The sequence below is a fragment of the Ochotona curzoniae genome, unplaced genomic scaffold (genome assembly GCF_017591425.1).
Source record: "Ochotona curzoniae isolate NIBS_2020 unplaced genomic scaffold, NIBS_Ocur_1.0 contig_1274, whole genome shotgun sequence".
Taxonomy (NCBI): domain Eukaryota; kingdom Metazoa; phylum Chordata; class Mammalia; order Lagomorpha; family Ochotonidae; genus Ochotona; species Ochotona curzoniae.
In genome coordinates this window covers 3,247,114-3,264,361 of record NW_024465023.1, presented here as the reverse complement: position 1 = coordinate 3,264,361, position 17,248 = coordinate 3,247,114, and the positions used below count along the sequence as shown (strand labels likewise).

Genomic DNA, 17,248 nt, shown 5'->3' with positions numbered 1-17,248 from the left:
AGATTTTCCTCTCTGTCTCTCCTCCTCTCTGTATATCTGACTTTACAATAAAAATAAATAAATCTTAAAAAAAAAAAAAAGACACCTTCAGTCAACGTGCAAGGCCTATCGAAGCAACCCATGACTAGAGGTGGGGATCTTTAAAAGTTAACACATTGCCAGAACTTTTGTGCAGGTTCTGACTATGCTTCTGTGATATTTAATATGATTATTTAGTGCAAAAACACTTCAAAAATGAACCTGAGCCATTGGAAGAATAGACGAAATTATATTAATTCAGAAATATGCTGCTGTGTGATTTCACTTGCTTGAGGTCACAGAGTACTGAAATCCACAGACGGAAAGTAGACTTAGAATAGTGGTTATCAGGGAAGGAGAACTGGGGAATTAATGTATTGATGAGTATCCTGGTTAATGGACATAGGATTTCAGATAAGGAAGATGAAAGTTCTCAAATGAATGGAGGTGATGGCCATGATGACTACAGGACAATATGAATGCACTTAGTGCCACTTAAATACACTTAAAATGGTTACAATGGTAAATTCTGTATTATATGTACTTTACAACATAAATGAATGAATGGAGACCTAAATTTTTTAAAGATCATGATTTTTCTTTTTTCCTTTTTTTTAAAGATACATTTATATTTATTGGAAACAGATATACACAGAGAGAAAGATAGAAAAATGTTTCACCTACTGGTTCACTCCCTAAGTGGTTGCAACAGCCAGAGCTGAGCTGATCCAAAGCCAGGAACCAGCAACTTTTTCTGGATCTCCCATGTAGTTGCATGGTCCCAAAGCTTTGGGCCATCATCCTCTACTTTCCTAAGTCATTAACAGGGAGCTGGAAGGGAAGTGGAGCAGCCAGGACATAAACCAGTGCCCATATGGATTGTGGCAGATGCAAGGCAAAGATTTACCCATAAGCTACCACACCAGGCCCAGGATTTTTTCTTATGAATACTATCTGAGATGTGAACATAGCCTGATTTTTCCACTTTCAGCATGAGTTTTTAAAAAAATATTTTCCTTATGTATAAGTTAGCCACTTAGTTATCACATAATCATACATTTTTCTTAAAATTTGTATTTTTCACAAATATAACCCATAAAATACCACCAAACTAATAAGAAATAAAAGAGTCCTATAGTCCCTTTATACATTTGCGACAAAATTCATGCAAACATTACTTCTTACTTTGTTTCTTTGTATCTGGTGGAGCAAGTTCAAGTCTGTGGAATCAGATATTCCTCCATGAACAACTAGGACTTCATTGTCAATGATGGTACCAATTGGAAGCCAGGTATATACTTCTTCCAACATTTGTAAGATTTGCTTCCCATGTATCTGTAAATAAGAGCTTGAGTAAATTTTGTCTTTCTGACAGGTTCTATTCATCGAATAGTCCCTGTGTACAGCCCAGAAGCAACATGCCACCCAAGGGAATCATCACGGAGTTCCTGACCAACTAGTATGAGTTCATCATATCTTTTTATTTGGTATTTTTTTGATACTTTGTTTTGGGGAGCCTTGCCATTCCTGGAGAGACCATCCCTCCCAAGGGTAGCTAATTCCTAGAGATAGGAAATAACTTGCCTTTCATATGCAAACCAACTAATATAAGACCTATCCCCCCCACGAACCCCATAACTGATGGCAGATCCTCAGGGTTACTATTCCTTGATCTTAAGCCCCAAGGCCTAGTAGAGGCCCTATGCCCTATGAACAGCCCTATGCCCTAGCGCAGGCTAAACTGATTAACAAACTAGTCATTTCTAAACTAGCTTAAACTCAGACAACTTTTCTTTCCATCCAAGGAAAGTCATGAAGAAGGTTTGTGCCTATGGATGGCCTCTGGTGTTTCCCCAGGGAGTTGCCCCATTGTGACACACAGAGCCTCCAGTCTATAGGGAACAGTGAATAAAAGGTCTCTTCCTTCTTAAGAGTCATTTCTGTTTCTACACGTTTTGCCATACTTAAGTCAAACAGATTCTGGGTCCTTTGAAAGCAATGGAGTATGTTTGTATATATGCCAAAACTGACACAAAGGTCACAGTGAGAAAGCTCAGATTAGTTCAGAAAGCCTCCACCATAGGCAGAGCCTTGTGCTGTACCTTTATTTTACTGGCATGGATTCTGATGAGTTAGCCAATCACTTTTCCTAAATCCCCAGTCTATTCTTTACTGTCTTTTGCTTTTTTAAAAAAAATTTATGCTTTTATGTATAAACAGCAAAGAGAATTCAATATAAAATAAAATAAGTCAGTCTTACCTTGTATTTATGCAAAACTTCTCTTGTGAAGCCATACCTGAAAAAACAAAGAGATTGAAGCTATCCAGCCAATTGTTGAGAACTCCCACTTGCATGAGTCATGCCAGAAGAGGATCCCTTGACATCCCACTCTCCCAAGTACCAAGAACACAGCTGGAACTATCACTTACTCAGGTCTTTGCTAGGCCTGATGGGGAAGAACAAAGCAACCACTGATATTGTCCCTACCTTCAAAAACTTTGTGGTATAGTTGAGGAAAGAAGACAGGTTTTCACAAAACACAGCTTAGGACACATGTGGAAGGTACAGGTTGTGTAAATGTTACAAGTATTCAGAAAACTGTGCTGCAGCGGCTGGGGGAAGTTGTGTGGGAGAAGGCGTTTCACTGACAGAATTTCTCCTATGTTTCATAGTAAATAATTAGAGAAAAGACTGAATAAAGACAAAGAAAAGCCTAGAAGATAATGATGTGGTTCTGATGCTTTCTATGAAATAAGTAATATTATATAATGGTTTTAATAAAAATGGTAAGGAATTGTAATACCTGTAAAAGCAGAAGCAGAGAAATTTAATGATGGATTTTTTTCAATTTCCTGGCATTTAAATAATAGTATGTGCCCTTAACACCCAACAGGGTAAAGTAGGAAGAAAACATGCCCCACGTTTACATGAAAATCATGTCATGTTAGGCTACTACAGCACAAGATTACATTTTCCAAGATGAATTCTATCCTGTGTTCATCAAAAGGTCCCTTGATTAAGTCTAAAGGACACTATAATCTCACCTTTCTTGGTTGCTCTGAAACACTAAATGCAGGTGATTACTCTGCTTTTCTGAACAGCTTTTCTTATCTTCACATGTTGTGACAATAAACTCGTGGTCTTCCTGCTATCTTTCTAGCTGTTCTGAATCTCCTTTGCAAGTTCCTCTCCTCTGCATAGCCTTGAACATTGGAGTTCTTTCCAATTTTGTCCCAGGCCATCTTCTCCCTTCACTTTCTCCATTAGCAATTTCATCCGTGCCTAGCCACGGCTTCAGTTACTACTTCATGTCAACACCGCAGGATGACACCTCAGGCCACAGTTCATGTATCATCTCTGCACACATATACTTAATAATACCTCAGATCAGCTGCCTGCAAAAGAAATCCATCCTTCTCCCTCATTCCAATTTTCTCTTCTTTCCAAGTCCCCCATATCAATGAATGATGCTGTAATATCCCCAAACTCAAGCCAGGAATGTGATGAAGGTCATCCTTGATTTCTTCTTCTTTCAAGTCTCCAATATCAAGTTACTGAGCCTTAAATCATGATTCCCTGAATTCCTAGATGGACCTATTTCTTTATATCTCCATTGCTGCCACCCGGTTTAAATGAAAACCCATCATTCAACTCTTCAAACATTTCTTGTAGCCACTTTTGCCCATCTCCAAATAACTATAATATTTTAAAGCTCACATTTTATGATGTTCTTCAATGATATCTTGCAGTCTTTGGCTGCCACCATATTTCTATAGGCAAACTCTGCCAGCCTTTAAACAAGATTGGAACCCTCTTCACAAACTCACCATACTTGAGGTGGGCACCATGACACAGCAGGTTAAGTTGCTGTTTTCAATGCCCAGATGGACTACCTGGTTCCTGGCTTTGGCTTAGCCCAGCCCAGGGCATTTGTGTAGTGAGCCAGAAGATGGAAGATTCCTCCTGGCCTCTCTGCCTTTTTAAACAAATATTTTAAAAAAAACTCATTATACTTTAAAAACTTGTTCAACATGTATCTTCCCCGCTAGATGAAAACTTTATGAGGTTAGGGATCATATCTCTTCTGTTAACTGTTATAGATACTAGATAAGTGATTGGCTACTTGAATAAATGAAAAGATAATAGACATGCCCAAATAAAATATTGAGCTATATTATACATATTGAGACTCTAAAAATAGTTGTAGGATTTTTATTTTCATAGCCATAGAATTTTCTTATATACCTTGAGAATTAGACTTAAAACTCTACACTCAGGCCAGATACCAAAGCTGAGGACCAAGTGTGAGAGATATGTCACACCATCTCCTTCCCTAGAACTAGCTGATTTGTTTTTCATAAACTTAGACATGAAAAAGAAGAGAAAGGAGAAAAGGAACATTTGTCAACTACTGTGCCTTTCAGCAAAAATTCTCAAACCATTTAACCAATTTTTATCCCTCAAATCTCCAGTGAGTCAGCTTAAATGCTATGCTACAGCTGTTCTCAAATATGTTTATGAACAACTATGCCAGAGCAATTACCATGCAATTACATTCCCATGTAAAACATGGTATGTTTTCTGAGAAAACATCTGAGGCAAGGCAAAGAGCAGCAAGAAAATAATTCCATCTAAGTCTGTTTAGGGAACTTGACACCTCCAAATATGACCTAACATACTGACCTGACACACAAGCTGACCTGTGAAGAGCGGGCCTGGGAACAAGAGAAAGAATGTAATGGAAGGAAGAAGCAAGAATAGATCTAGTGGGAAAGTGAGGAGGGCTTCAGAGCCATTGCTACTTAGAAGAGTAGGGCCTGTGATCAAAGGTAGGAAATAAGGCCTTCCTAAGATTCCCCTCAGCCTTCCTCCTCTACCCAGACCCCTAACTATGCTAGAAATCAAACATGGCAGCAATCTCAGGAGCAGGGAAACCAAAGAGGGAATCGGAAGCCCTAGGTTACCTCATATTCATCATGAAATCTTCATGGTTGCCTCGGTTCAAGTGCAGGTCATTGGGGTAGACAAGAAAACTCACAAATAGAATCATTAGGACCTCTATGGAATTTTTTCCTCGATCTACAAAATCACCATTAAAAACATATGAGTTTTTCTCCGAGGGGAGGCCATTCTGTGGAAGGAGGAGAAACAAAAGTAGTTTAAAAAAATGTCTTTCAAATTAGGTTTTGCATATGTACAATGTTTCTGTGAATATGGAGAAAAGAGGTAGAGTCAGTTCTTCCCTTGGGCCAAAGCTGCTCACTTGACTTAGGCTTGTCCTTGACTTGTCTAGGACAGGCATCCCTGCAAAGGACCCTGGAGTGAAGTCAGCTTAGGATCAAAAGGTGCCAGTTAGGACCTTCTACTCATCATCAGAATTTTCTCTGAAAGAAGCTGACATTTGTCCCATCAAAAACAGCTACTCCCAACTCTACCTGCTCCCCTGAAAAGAGGAAACTTCTATCGAAGGAAGAACCTTGATCAAAGAGTCATACTAGGGGATGCAATATTTAATTTGTCTGGGTTGCCATTTCCTCAGTTTGTAAAGGGATGACCCCATAGGCCTCCCTGGGTCACCTGAGAGAATGGATGTGAAAGTACCCAGGTGAGTGGTAGCAGTTACATAATGCAACTGCAAGCAGGACTACTGTGCCACCAGCATGCACCCATACAAGCCCAGTGGGCATGTGTTCTGGCTGACTGCTAACTGGGCCATTCTCATTGTTAAATATTTTGAATATCACTCCTGAATATGAGAAGATACTTTTAACAGTATGAAAAGGAGCTGGGATTGGAACAAAGAACTTCAAGATAGCTATTAATTTGGCTAGTCCTATTTTATAACACTCTAAGATGAAACAGACATATTTAGTGTATTATATTTTCTTGATGTCATGCTTGACAAGGAAGTGATCAAGAGCATTTCTATCGCGCAGTAACATTAAACTCAAACATTTGAAGAATATGTTAAGAAAACCATTCAAATATTGATATATCAAGATGCATGTCCAAATTCAAAAGTTACCTTTGGCAAAGAATATAGTGACATTAAACTTTGTCAAATTTTTCAAAGCCCTTTTTTGATAGACTTCAAGCAATATAGAATTTTATTATTTCCTACTCAGTGGTTAGCTACTTACATATATTTTAAATTGTTCATATCAGGATAATAGAAATAGTTGAAAAAACATAGGTTACCAAAGCATAACTTAAGGGGTTTCAGAAATAATTTGTACAATGCAACATGTTCTGGAAGCAAGCAAAGAAGCAGTGTCATAGTATTATTACTAATTCTTTTTTTTAAAGATTTATTCATTTTTATTACAAAGTCAGATATACAGAGAGGAGGAGAGATAGAGAAAGATCCTCCGTCTGATGATTCACTCCCCAAGTGAGCTGCAACAGCCAATGCTATGCCGATCCAAAGCCAACATCCAGGAACTTCCTCCGGGTATCCCACGTGGGTGCAGGGTCCCAAGGCTTTGGGCTGTCCTCGACTGCTTTCCCAGGCCACAAGCAGGGAGCTGGATGGGAAGTAGAGCTGCTGGGATTAGAACCGGCACCCATATGGGATCCTGGTGTGTTCAAGGCGAGGACTTTAGCCGCTAGGCCACGGCACCGGGCCCGATTACTAATTCTCTAGTCCAATTTTACTTATAACTCATGTACCCTCAGGAAAGTCACAGTTTTTATGACCTCTAGTTTCTTCATGTGTAAAAGAGAAATGTTAATTTCCATACTTATCACTTGGGGCAATTTGGGAACTCAGATTAGCTATGTGTACAACGGCACATAAAAATTGCAGAGCATAATAAAAATACAAAATCCATTTTATTAGAATTCAATTATTTTACTTTTTCTTACATATTAATTCACAACCTCATTCACAGTGGAATTCAATGGTGTAAGAAAGTTGCAAAAATATAGATTATTGTTCATCTGAACTTAAAGAAAAGGGTAAGAATTCTGCAGCTGTGACACTCTTCCTCCATGCAGCTTTCAGCTGGCTAGAGTAAATATGCTGGAGAAACCAAAGGCTATCAGATGCTATACCCTAGCCTCTGTTGAGAAGGCCAGTTCTGAAGGAGGGTAGAGGAATGGCAGTTGAGAGCCCTGGAGTGAGAACATGGAAGAAGTAGGCAAAGGGATCCCTTGAGTATCTTGATTAAGAGGGTGACTCTTTCTCAGAATGTGTATGTGATCCTGGCTGTGGGGCAGGCGCAGGGGACAGAATGGCACATGTTATTAGAAAAAGTATAAAAGAATTTCTACATTCCTGAGATAGTGCATAGGATACCCACATCCCTCATCATAGTGCCCAGGTTTGACTCCCACCTCTGGCACCCATTTCCAATTTCCTGCTCATGTGGACCCTGGGAAGCAGCACATGATGGTTCAAATAGTTGAGTCCATGTCACTGAACCTGGACTGAATCTTGGCTCCCAGTTTGGATCCCTGGCCTTTGCAGGCATTTGGGAGTGAACCAGTCAATGGGGGCTCTCTCTGCTCTCAAATAAATTTTAAAATAACAATACACACCTAGAAACATAGAGACTTCTTCACCTTCTTGATGCTAGAGTAGAAAATGTCATGCCTCCAACTCTGGAGATACTTACACTAGCTTAAGCAGAAATAGAAAACAGAAATAAGCGAGCACTTAAGAGGATCTGGCCAACAAAAGGGCAGACCAATCAGATATGCTAAGGCATATGGCTCCTACAGAACAACAATGCTGGAGGAGACAAAGGACAGTTTTATTTTAAAAACTAGGGGAAATTAAAAAAAAGTTAATACTTCTTGGCATTTAAAATAGGACATTCAAATTTAAAATCTGAGATTAAAGCCAACTAAAATAAAGAATGATTAGGAAATATATTACAGACCTGCAAGAGAAACAGAAGAAAAATCTTTCACATGCAGCACAAAGCAAAAATGATGGAAATTATAAAGCAGGAGCACAAGACCAGAATTCAACCAGAATCAGAAAAAGAGAGCTGATAGAAAAGAGGATGTAATTTTGAAAATGAAAGAGGGAATTTTCTAAGGTTAAAAAGAGACTTCAATCTCAAATTTGAAAGAGTAAATGACTCCTACCTATACCAAACTAATGCAGGGAAAATTCTCTATTATGTGGTTTCTTTTCTTTTCTTTTTTAAGCCTTAGAATAGGCAAGATAGAAGGAAATGACAAAGGGAAAAGCATCAGCCCGGCATGAGACTTGTTATCTACAGTAGGGGGAGTGAGGAGCTGGCAGAAGAAAATCTACCAATGGACAATGAAACTGGAATCCTGTCTTGACCAAGAAATGTTTAATGTCTCTGATGAGAGATATTTGCAGATGTGTAAGTAACAAATGTGTAAGTTTTAAAAGTAAATGACAGTAATAAAATAAATGTTCTTCTAGGAAAACTTGTGCAAATATGTAGGAATCTAGCACCACAAAAACAATAGACCTATACAGACTGTTATGTACCATGCACAGTTGTTAGTGTAAGGAACACAGAAGCAAACGATACAAAGTCTGTGCAATCCCATAGTCCACCTCCAGAGAAGACAGTACCCACACGCCCCATAGAGAAAGCACTCAGAAAAGAATCAAATAACAACTGTACTAGTTTGTCCTCAAGCCAGGGAAAGATCAAGAGGAAGGAATTACAGATATGAAATGAAGCTTGAAATGTATAGTGAAATATAGATCAGTATGATAACATGCAACCTTCATTTAGGTACTAAGCAGGTATTATAGAAATAAAAGAGACATTACAAAGGGAAATCTAATAATTTCTAAGGCAAATATACGGCATGAACAATAACAAGAATTTGCAAGTGAGGGGGTGGAGAAAAGTAAAATGCTCTATGAATCTTATCTGCCTGTGAGATATGGAAAGTGTGAAAATAGGCAATTTACTAGGAAGAATAGGATCATGATGGAAGAATAAAGTTATACTATTTGAGAAATATACACATACCCATTTTTATTAAAAATGTTAGCAATAGGAAAGAAAAATGAAAAAACCATTAGTGAAAGAAAAAACACAATGAAAATTTCAACTAAAATAACAATAAAAGAGAAAGCCACAAAAAGAAAGAAAGAAAGAAAGAAAGAAAGAAAGAAAGAAAGAAAGAAAGAAAGAAAGAAAGAAAGAAAGAAAGAAAGAAAGAAAATGGGTGAAACAAAGTAAAAGAAATAGGGCCCGGTGCAATAGCCTAGTGGCTAAACCCTTGTCTTGCATATGCCAGGATCCCATATGGACTCTGGTTCATATCCTAGCTGCTCCACTTCCCATCCAGCTCCCTGCATGTGGCCTGGGAAAGCAGTCAAGGATGGCCCAAGGTCCTGGGACCCTGCACCTGTACGGAACCTGGCTCATGGCTTCGGATCGGCTTGGCTCTGGCTGTTGCCATATATCTGCCTTTAAATAAATAAATAAATAAATAGTAAGACAAAATATGAAGAGAAATTGTAAAATACACATTGTGTGCTGAATGTGAATTGGTGAAATGCGCCCATTAAAACTCTAGTCTGTATTAAAGCACAAAAATCAAGAGGTATATTTGTGAGAAATACACATCAAAAAGCACATAAGAGGAGATTGAAAACAAGATAAATGCAACAAAAGGAAGCAAGAATGGAAATATTAATATCAGAGAAAGAATTTAAAGTGTTAAACAAGATTGCAAAGCAACATCATGTCCTAATAAAAGGTGTTTTATGAAGAAAACAACTTATGAGTTTAATAAACAAAATAACAAGGTTTTGAACATTCATTTGAAATCATGCCCATAGTGTGTTACAGATCGCCTCCCTCTGGACTCAGCTTCCTGTTCATGTACACTTCCGGATGCACCAGCTGATGCAAGTACTTGGGCCCCTACCACCCACATGGTAGACTCAGACAGAATTCCTGGCTCCTGACTTCAGCCTAGCACAGGCTTGGCTGTGGCAGACATTTGTAGAGTAACAGGTAAAATATTTTTTCTCTCTTTCCTCTTTCTCTCTTCAAATAAATAAAAGAAACAACAAATGTTCATACATTCTTTTATATTCCCCTTCAGATATAATCCTTAATTTGCCTTCCTTCTAGTGTGGGCTAGTAGAAAAAAACCAGAAGTGATGATGTGCAACTTTGGAGATTATGTCATAAAAGATACTGTAGCTTCCTGCCTGCTTTGTCTCCTAGATCACTCTGGAGAAAGCCAACACCTACGTCATGAGAAAACTTAGGAATAGGCATCTATGTGGCTGTTATACTAACAGCCTGTGAGGAACTGGAATGCTATGCCTACAGCCATGTCAGTTATCCATCATGGAAAGGTATCCTTCAGCCCCAGTCAACCTTTCAGATAACTGTAGCCCTGGCAACTAGTTTGACTGCCATCCCATGAGAAATCTTAAACCAGAACTCCCCCCAACCTTAAGCTGTACTCCAACTTCTGATGCACAGAAAGTTTGAGATAGTAAATTTTGTGGTTTTAAGCCATTGAATATCGGGGTAATATGTTATATGCATATTGAAATATAGAAGAGAGCAGGTATTGCAGTACAGCAAATTAAGCCACTGCCTGAGTTATACCCACAACAGATACAGGAATGTCTGGTTCAAATTCTAGAGGCACCACATCCCATCCAGCTTCCTGTCACCAATGTAGGAAGCCTAGATGGAGTTCTAGGATTTTGAGTGCACCTTGCTCAGCACTGGCTGTTGTGGACATTTGGGAAATTAACCAGTTTGTATGTTGCTCTTCCTTTTAAATATATAAATCTTTTTACTCCCCAAATGCCTGCAACAGCTGGGGATGGGCAAAGTGAAAGTCAGGAGTCAGGAATTCCATCTTGGGTCTTCATGGCTGACCCAAGAAACTGGACCATCTGCTGATGCCTTCCCAGGTGTACCATCAGGAAGCTGGATTACAAGCAGAGCAGCTAGAACTCAACCAGCACTCCAATATGGGATTTTGGCATAGTGAAGAGATTTTTGGGGGGTATAAAATGATATTTACTAGGTTTAGATGATAAATATGTTTTCTGTTGTGATGACAAATTTCTTACATTAAAATTTCTCTGGTCATGCCAGGTAGATTCTGTTCTACCTGTCTTCTTGCACCTCCACTACGGGCAAAGAATAACAAATTTCTTTAAATTTCATTTTAAGCCAAAACCAGGAATGGTCAGCCAAGCTATCCACCTCAGACAGTACACTTGACAGCCCACACATCTTCAAAAGACTCAGCTTTGTGATAATGAAGTTCACTCAACAGAATGTGTCACAGTCTGTGAAAATGATTTAAAAGGAGTCAGAATGCTAACTGAACTCTCAAGGCAAGCACTTCAAAGAAAGTGAGACTATCTGGTTGTGAAAATCTACCCTGTTGGTTAAGGATTAATCATTTTATTTTTGAAAAGTCTGACTTAAAATAATATTTAGTCTTAAAAAACAAAGGAAATTGGTTGTGACATGGATGGTTAAGCTGCACCTATGAGGCCAGCATCTGATAAGAGTGTGAATTTGAGAGCTAGTTGCTCCTATTCTGATACAGATCCCTGGTAATGCACCTGGAAAAGCAGCAGAACCTGGCCCAACTGCCAGGGCCCCTGCATTCACATGGGAAACCTAGAGTTTCTGGCTCCTGCCTTTGGCTTTTCCCTGCCCTGGCTCTTGCAGCCACTGCCGTGTGAATCAATGGATAGAAGATCGATCTCTCTCCTTCTCTCTTTCTAACTACCTCCCAAGTAAATCAATCTTCAAAAAATTAACAGAACTAAGAAACAGGATAATAAGGAAGTAAGTCTGCTGGGACATGAGTCTTGAGGACTTCTGACTATTAAGTTTTCTCTAGATTTCCTCCCAAAAGGCAAAAAATGAGTGCTATAACACATCCTTCACTAAATTAAAAAAAAACAAAAACAAATTCTAGGGCTCATTCTTTAGCTGATACACAATAGGCTGTCTAGGACATGGACATGAAGCTGAGGTCTATCACACATTTATCTCTGAAACTCAGCTCCATGTTACTTGAACATTTATTTGTTTATTTGGTAAACATTATTTTAGCTGTTTATACTTCTGATTGTGTCATACTGCCTCAATCTCAAAAGGAAAAGAATTGATCGCTACAGCAGAATGATAGAAAATAAGGAAATGTTAGATTATCCTCACAACTGGAATATTATGGGCCTGGAGGTGGAAGATGGTGCAGAAGAAAGAAAAGGAAAACAAGCAATATGGCTTCCTCTGGACAGCATGAGTATGGTGCTCTCAGGGTTAGAATTAATTAGCTTCTTTCTGTCCTTGTGTATTTCTTTTTCAGCTACAGGAGGTTGCCACTCATGGCATCAGTTTAAAAAAACTAATCTGCCAGTACTTGATTAAAAATTTCAAGGTTTCCATTCAGTAAGGGAAAGTATGTTTTATAATTTCAGCCAGTCTGGGGCACTGAATGAAGTATTTAGAATTGGTCACTCTAATTAAGCAAAAGTGGCTGATTAAAATTAACCTTCTCAGAAAATAAAATCTGAAATTCTGACCTAAATCTAATGATATGCAAATTACTTTACTTGATGATAAGAATTATATTTGAAACCATGTAGAGTTGAGATGCCCTTTTAAACCAAGATCTGCTGTGGTTAAGAATGTAGTATCCAGGCAGGAAGAATCCTTTTCAAATCCAGATGGGATTGTAAGCTGAAAATGTCTTGCTTCATATTAAAGTCTAAATGATGCCACTTTTCAGGAAAGTCAAGTATTAAGGAAACCAAAATCCCAAAACAATCACATGTATGAATACTTTCTTTCTTTGTGGCATGCTAGTACTTGGAATTCCATATTCAACTGAATCACAATACATCCCGCCATGCACCATTTTGTCTTCTTATCAACCAACCTTCCCCACTTAACTCTGGGGACATTTGGGCCAACAACCGTATCTTAGTCACATTGTACCACTAGGCCTTGACAGAGTACTGCATTCATAATAGGTGTTTAATAAATAGATGAACTTTGTATTCACCACTGTATGTTCCTACTATTTTTATATGATACTTTAAACACCAAAACGATCAAACAAAAATTTTTTGAATGAACTGTTAGAATGAATTTAGCATATAATGGTTACAACAAGAGAAATCTTAAGTCAAACCAACCACTTCGAGATCAAGTGGTGAAGCATCTTAGGGACCCTACATTTTAACTTCCCCTCAGACTATGCCCTATCATCTGGACAGCTGTACCCATATTGTGTCAATGAAGAAGAAAATGTCTAGAAAACATCTAGTGCAACAGTACTAAAAATTTCTCTAATTCAAAACCTGAGGTTTTTCTGATTTTCTTTTGGGTTGATGAAGAGGAATCAGTTAAGTATTTAAATTCTGGTAATTCATTGTTCCAAAACTCCCCCAACAAAATGTAATTTGCTAAAATAGTCCCACAAAGCAAATGTTGCTTTCCTTAGAAAAAATAGTAACAATAAACTAAAGGTGTTTAAACATGGCCATTATCTACTTCTAAAATAAGGCTTGGAAGTTTGTTGCTTATGCATATTTAACTCAGCCTCATGGCTCCTATCAATGAACCAGAGCAAGGCATTACACGCACCTGGGACCCAATGAGTTCAAGACATTTTGAGTGAGCCCAAAGTATTGCAATGAAAATCAGAGCTTGTCACAGAAATTTTACGATTTCCTAGAATGACTGCTTAGGTCATGGTTATGTACCTCCTGTAACCCTTGAGTAAGCAATCTTTGTATGTGACACCAAAAAGAGAAGTCCGTCAGTCCCTACTTCCTCTCTTCATTTGATTATATTCTTTTCCTTAATTCTTCATCTGATTTTCTGGACCATCATTCTTATCTAATGAATGTTTCTATTTTTTAAATGATCTCTCTTTTTACTACATCTAACACTCAACAATGATTGTTACTTGTTTAACAGAATTTCCCAGGGCCCGGCACAGTGGCGCAGTGGTTAAGGTCCTCGCCTTGCACGCCCGGGATCCCATATGGGCGCCGGTTCTAATCCCGGCAGCCCCGCTTCCCTTCCAGCTCCCTGCCTGTGGCCCGGGAAAGCAGTCGAGGACGGCCCAAAGCTCTGGGACCCTGCACCCGCGTGGGAGACCCAGAAGAGGCTCCTGGCTTCGGATCGGCATAGCATCAGCCGTTGCGCTCACTTGGAGAGTGAATCATCGGATGGAAGATCTTCCTCTCTGTCTCTCCTCTCTGTATATCCGCCTTTCCAATAAAAAAAATAATAAAAATAAATCTTAAAAAAAAAAAGAATTTCCCAGATCACTGAAACCTACTCTTTCAAACAAGTGTCTTTTATGTGTGTGGTTGGGATTCTCTAGAATATACCATTTGTTCCATTTATTATTCAGCATAGTATATATACAGTATACAAGTGGGAACTTTCTTGTCCAGGCAGGCTTATCAATCTAAATAACCTTTCAGGAACTTCTGAGAAGTCCAGAGTTCTCTTCTGCATTCCCCAGATCGCTGAATATTAGTACTTGATTTTCCACATAATTTTTGTAGTTCTATTATTTCCTGTTACTGCCAGGAAGAGCTTTGACTTTTCATCTCTTCTATTATATTTCACTTTCACCTACTCTACTCTGCTGTGGGACAGGTAGCCAGACAGCTACCCCTGTGTGTATGATGCTTTCCTGAAACATCTTCACTGTTCTCCAATAAGGGTCTATGTAAGGCCTGTCCTGTGAGCAGAGTGTTTTGGATTTATTAGAAATATCTTATTTTAAAAAATATGTATTTGCTTGCTTGTTTAGCTGTTTATTTGAAAGAGACACAGAGAGACCATATATCTATTGGCTTACTCCCCAAATAGGTGTAACAGCCAGAGCTGAGCCAGGCTGAAACCAGGAGACTACAACTCAATCCAGGTCTTGCACATGGATGGCAGGGGCCCAAGCACGTGGGTTATCATCTACTCATTACCTTCTCATGCACCTTAGTAGGTAACTGGATCAGAAGCAGAGCAGTTGGGACAGGAACCAGTGCTCCAATATGGGATGTAGGTGTCACAAGCAGCAGCTTAGTGGCTATTTCCCTATGACAAGCATTTCAAAGGCCCAAACACCCTTACACAGTCCTGGGCTTAGGATCATATGAGGGACAAGAGAAGATAAGTAAAGTAAAATAAAGTTTGAGAATGGGATAGGTAGACTATCACCTGTCTTTTGTATTTATACATATAAATGTTGTTTCCAGAACACCTTGTTTTAGGCTGCAATCCACTTGTGTAATCTTACTACCTCTGTATTTAAGTTGCAGATTAGAAAAAGAAATAGAAAAGGACAAAATGCTGATCTCACAAATTAGAGATAGTCATTGGGCTGCATCTTCCTCACACATCTCTGTGTGCTATGCTTTCATATCTTTGCCTCTATCTCAGGACACTGATTTTGCCATACACAAAGTTACCTAGTACCATCATTACAAGCCCCTTTTGTCATTATCACTTCTCAGACACCATTAACTACACCATCATTTCAAGTTTCCTTTAAAAAAATGTTTTTAATAAGGGAAAATAGGTCTTCATTCAGTCTTCACAAATTCTTTGAAATGATAATATTCTGTCAGGGTGTTTTGCTGTTCCACTATTAACAGTAACAAATAATATTAGTGATCAGCTCCCTCTCCCACTGCTTGGACCAGAGTTGTTACTCTCTTTTAAATTATGTCATTACTGTAATGAAGGAAATGAACATATCCATCATCTTACATGCTCACCCATCTTTGGCTTTGTGGCAAGAGCAGCTGATTCATTTTGCAGAAATCCAATGCACAGCATAGTTTTCATTACTATTGTCCTGCTGTTCACATTAGATTTCTTTTCTGTCTCTTAAAGACGAATCATGCAACTGTTAGCGGCCCTTCCCTGTCTCCTCCTCCAAAACAGTCAACTTCACGACTCTGATGTGTTTGGCTCCTTCCAGGTTCAAGACGTAGTTTACCTTCTTCTCACCCAAGCCTGCTAAAATTCTGATTTCTAAACATCTTGCTCAGCTCTCTCTGCTCAGATCCACCCCAAATGTAATAGTGCCCTCCTCTCTCATCATGGAACCCACATTCTTCACTTCCTGAACACTCTTACTGGCTAGCTTTCAAAATATTTCTTGCTCCATCTGAATGCTATATTTTTACCTTCAGTTCCTTTTATAGTGCTCCTTCCACCTACCTCCTCCTGTTCACTCTTAGCACCTTCCAGTTTGATATGCTCCCTAGCATTTCATGGACAGAATTAATGAAACACGTCCTGATACTCTTTCCTCATCTGTCTATTCCAGAGCCCTATCTGTAATCACATTTTAACATCATCGACTGCCTTGCAAGACATTTTTTTTTAATGCTGTGGAATTTAGTGACTACGTTCTGAATTTAATTTACGCAACTATTTTTCCATTAGATATACTTCCCAAAGCCTCTAGAGAAACAATTGCCAGACTGCCCCTTTTTTTTCCCTCTCCAGGCTGTAATCATCAACAGCAGGAGTGATCCTCTGAACAATTGGAAAGGAAGCAGGTACTGCATTACACAACAGCCATTCTCAAAACTGTGAAACTGTGCTTTGGGAGAGAAGACTGGCATATGACATGCTCAATTGCAAATGAAATAAAAACACATAAAACACACTACTTCCTCCCTATCCCATAGACATTCATGATACAGTAAAAGCAATAAACACAATAAAGTACAAGCTCTAAAGGACATGCAGTAATAATGTTCAACAATGACTCAATTTTTAAGATTTATGATATGTGTATAAAAAAACAAAAAGTAAGAGGCCAGAAATGTAGTATAACAGGTTAAGCTACTGCTACAATGTCAGCATTGCTATAGGTACTAGTTCACCAGTTCAAGTCCTGCCTGCTTCACTTCCCATCATCTCCCCACTAACACACCTGAGAAAGCAGTGGAATGTAGCTCATGCTTGGGTCCCTGAACTCACGTGGGAGAGCCAGATGAAGTTAGTGGCTCTTGGCTTTAGCCTGGCCCACCTCTAGCTGTTGTGGCCATTTGGGGAGCGAATCAGTGGATGAAAGATTTATTTTTCGGCCTCTCCCCTTCTCTCTGAAACTGCCTTTCAAATAAATATTTTTTTAAAAACTAAAAATATATGTATTTACACATCTTTGAGATTCTTGGGCCTGACACAATGTCTCAATTGGCTAATTTCCCCCCTTCAAGCACCAGAATCCCATATGCCAGTTTAAATT

General features: G+C 38.9%; 1 protein-coding gene across 1 annotated transcript in view; it reads right to left on the bottom strand.

Moving 5' to 3' along the window:
* The window catches only part of PPEF1 (protein phosphatase with EF-hand domain 1), an 89,717-nt gene that overhangs the window by 28,788 nt on the left and 43,681 nt on the right, over window positions 1–17,248 (bottom strand). Inside the window, exons 7-9 of the mRNA XM_041002589.1 lie at window positions 4,984–5,150; window positions 2,279–2,315; window positions 1,204–1,353 (exon numbers count right to left, since the gene is read on the bottom strand). Coding sequence (XP_040858523.1) covers window positions 1,204–1,353; window positions 2,279–2,315; window positions 4,984–5,150 — 354 coding nt within the window. The remainder of the gene's footprint in view (window positions 1–1,203; window positions 1,354–2,278; window positions 2,316–4,983; window positions 5,151–17,248) is intronic.